The sequence below is a fragment of the Phaethon lepturus genome, unplaced genomic scaffold (assembly GCF_000687285.1).
Source record: "Phaethon lepturus isolate BGI_N335 unplaced genomic scaffold, ASM68728v1 scaffold56970, whole genome shotgun sequence".
NCBI lineage: Eukaryota > Metazoa > Chordata > Aves > Phaethontiformes > Phaethontidae > Phaethon > Phaethon lepturus.
In genome coordinates this window covers 1-2386 of record NW_010515236.1, presented here as the reverse complement: position 1 = coordinate 2386, position 2386 = coordinate 1, and the positions used below count along the sequence as shown (strand labels likewise).

The 2386-nt window shown below is 41.9% G+C and overlaps 1 protein-coding gene across 1 annotated transcript in view; it reads right to left on the bottom strand.

Moving 5' to 3' along the window:
- Positions 1-1974, bottom strand: part of CCDC112 (coiled-coil domain containing 112) — a gene marked incomplete at its 5' end in the record, with an annotated part of 9811 nt that extends 7837 nt beyond the window's left edge. Inside the window, 2 exons of the mRNA XM_010295403.1 lie at positions 1-101; positions 1859-1974. The exon at positions 1-101 is cut by the window's left edge and continues 48 nt beyond it. Of these exons, the coding sequence (XP_010293705.1) occupies positions 1-101; positions 1859-1974 (217 nt within the window). The remainder of the gene's footprint in view (positions 102-1858) is intronic.
- Between the last annotated feature and the right edge of the window lie 412 nt (positions 1975-2386).

Sequence of the window (2386 nt, the reverse complement as noted above, 5' to 3'; positions counted from 1 at the left end):
TCATGCTATGCTCCAGTTCCTCCAGTATGCTGTATTCTACCCTGAAATCAGTCTTCCTATTGTAAAGATGTCCATTTTTGTCTTTTTCTACATTTACAAGCCTGGGAAAAAGGTTGCCACACTGAGTCAGATACAAATACTTAGCAAAGCCCCAAGATTTTCCAAGGTTAGTATCCAGCTAAGGTTGTGTCAACAGGACTGTCTTAGATTTTATACAAATCACTGGTTTGTTCCTACAGCCACTTCCAAGGAAAATCTTTCTGCAGTTTTAAGACTATGCACCAAAGTAACACAAGAACTTGAACAAGAGAAAGAAGTTAACAAGGAAATTACCTTGCTGACAGGCTGCGGTTCACACACTGAAATGTCCTGAAATTTTATCTGTATGCTCAGTATCAGGGAGCCTTAGGTGAATTTTCATTGGAAAGCACAGGGACAGAAGCAGGCTGTATTAATGCAGTTCCACATATAGAGGGAGCCCCAGCACAGACAAAACATGTACGTTCTCTAAGCCTTAACACTAGTAATAGTACTACTGCAACTGAAGAGTCAAATTCAAGTTCATTAGCATTTAAATAGCTTAAGATATTAAAGCTGCTACCTTACTTACTGATCTATGTATAGTACAGAGAGTTATAGGTGACTTTTTCTTTCTTACTAAGGTCAGAAGCTTTAGAGTGCAACTCAGAACGTGGTATGCTTTGCCTTACTACAACCAGGCAGTATACTAGCGTTTTGACCTAAAGAATAGCACATAAAAGGACTGCAGATATTGTAGTCCTGCACACATCTGTAAAGTTTGGTGCCACCACGTTCGAGATCAGAAAAGCTGGACATTGGTGCCACAATACAGAGACATCTGGTACGATTCTCAACATTAAGCAACACTACCAACAGCCCAGGAAACTCCGTCCCTCAATAGCAGCTTGGTTCTTCAGCAGACTATTGCTGCTATATGCTTCAAATCCGTATGCGGTGCAGTTTATGGCTGACAATTTAAATGTTTGCTGTCCACTAACCCAAGCACCAAATCTCCCCACACAGTGCACTAGAAGCCTTCAGAACAACTACAGGACAGTGCGCTGTAAATGTCGTGCCTTATTTGAGGCTGCTTGGGAACGTCTACATTACCCAGCAGTCAATTTCTGAGCCACAACCCAGGGTCCAGAAAAGCAAGGGGGAGCCAATTCAGTCAGACAGTGTAAAGCACTGCTGTGAGACTTGTCACTGTTCATTCAGGATTCACAACTACAAACCTCTCCTTCAGCTGGGTGGCTACATCAGCTCTTCCTCATAAAGCTCATCCCTTCAAGAAACCTCCCTGTTCTTTCAGCTGCCAGTGTAGCTGTTACAGCACTTACTCAAGATGTGGGGAAACAGATTTCAATCACTTCTGTGTCTGAGTTGTCTTGAACCCCCATTTTCTGAAGCAGTGGCCTAGATACCCTAGATGAAGTGCTTTCAATCTTCTCTGAGGAAGCTGTTGTAATGCTGCTGCAATTCCCCTTTTGTTGGTATGTCTTAAGGGCTTTAGGTGCTTGGAAGTGTAAGCACAGCCGAGTAGGAAAACTGAGAACTCAATTATGCCACACACACTTTCTTTTTTGTACATCTAGTGCAGCAATAGCTTGCTAAAGAACATGACTGACCAAAGTCCAAATGGTAATTAGAACAACAGGGCATTTTGGAACTCATGAGCCTATCCTGAACTACTGGAACAACCACAATAATCTGCCTGAGGCCCTGAAAAAGAAGTTTTAGCCTAAAGGTTTCATTACCATAAATTCTTACCTTAAACCTTGAGTTATGTTACCTCCAGAATAGCATGAAAATATACCTGATGAAGTGTTTAACTTACTGATTTTTTAGGTTTTCTGCAGTTCTTATGAATTCAACTTTCTTAGCTTGTTCAGCTTTCATCTTCCAGCTCTCAAATTGTCGACCAGCACCTGCAGTACTGGAACAGCTGTCATTCTGCACATAACAAAATCAAGCATTATTCAAAAACAGTGTTTATAAATGCTCATTGGTTATTTTTAAACAGATAACACCACAGTGCAGAGTAACAGCATTACTTCAGTTTTATACTGGCACAATTCAACTAATTTTAAGTCACTAGGCAGATGACCTGCGTTTCATCTTGTTCAAGAAAAGCACCAGCTTAACTTCTACAATCTGCTTAATAACGCTTGCGAATTGCCTTGATAACAACCCCGAACATCCTTAACACAACCACTGCTAGGAATGCAGACTGTGAAACTGCCCGTTCAGTTTACGAAGCATTCTGAGGCCAGCCCGGCAAACTCACACTGCTTCCTACAGGTTTCTTTTTAACGTTTAATCCCTACACCTTAGATGAGGCTGGAACTCCTCCCGGCGGGCCCGC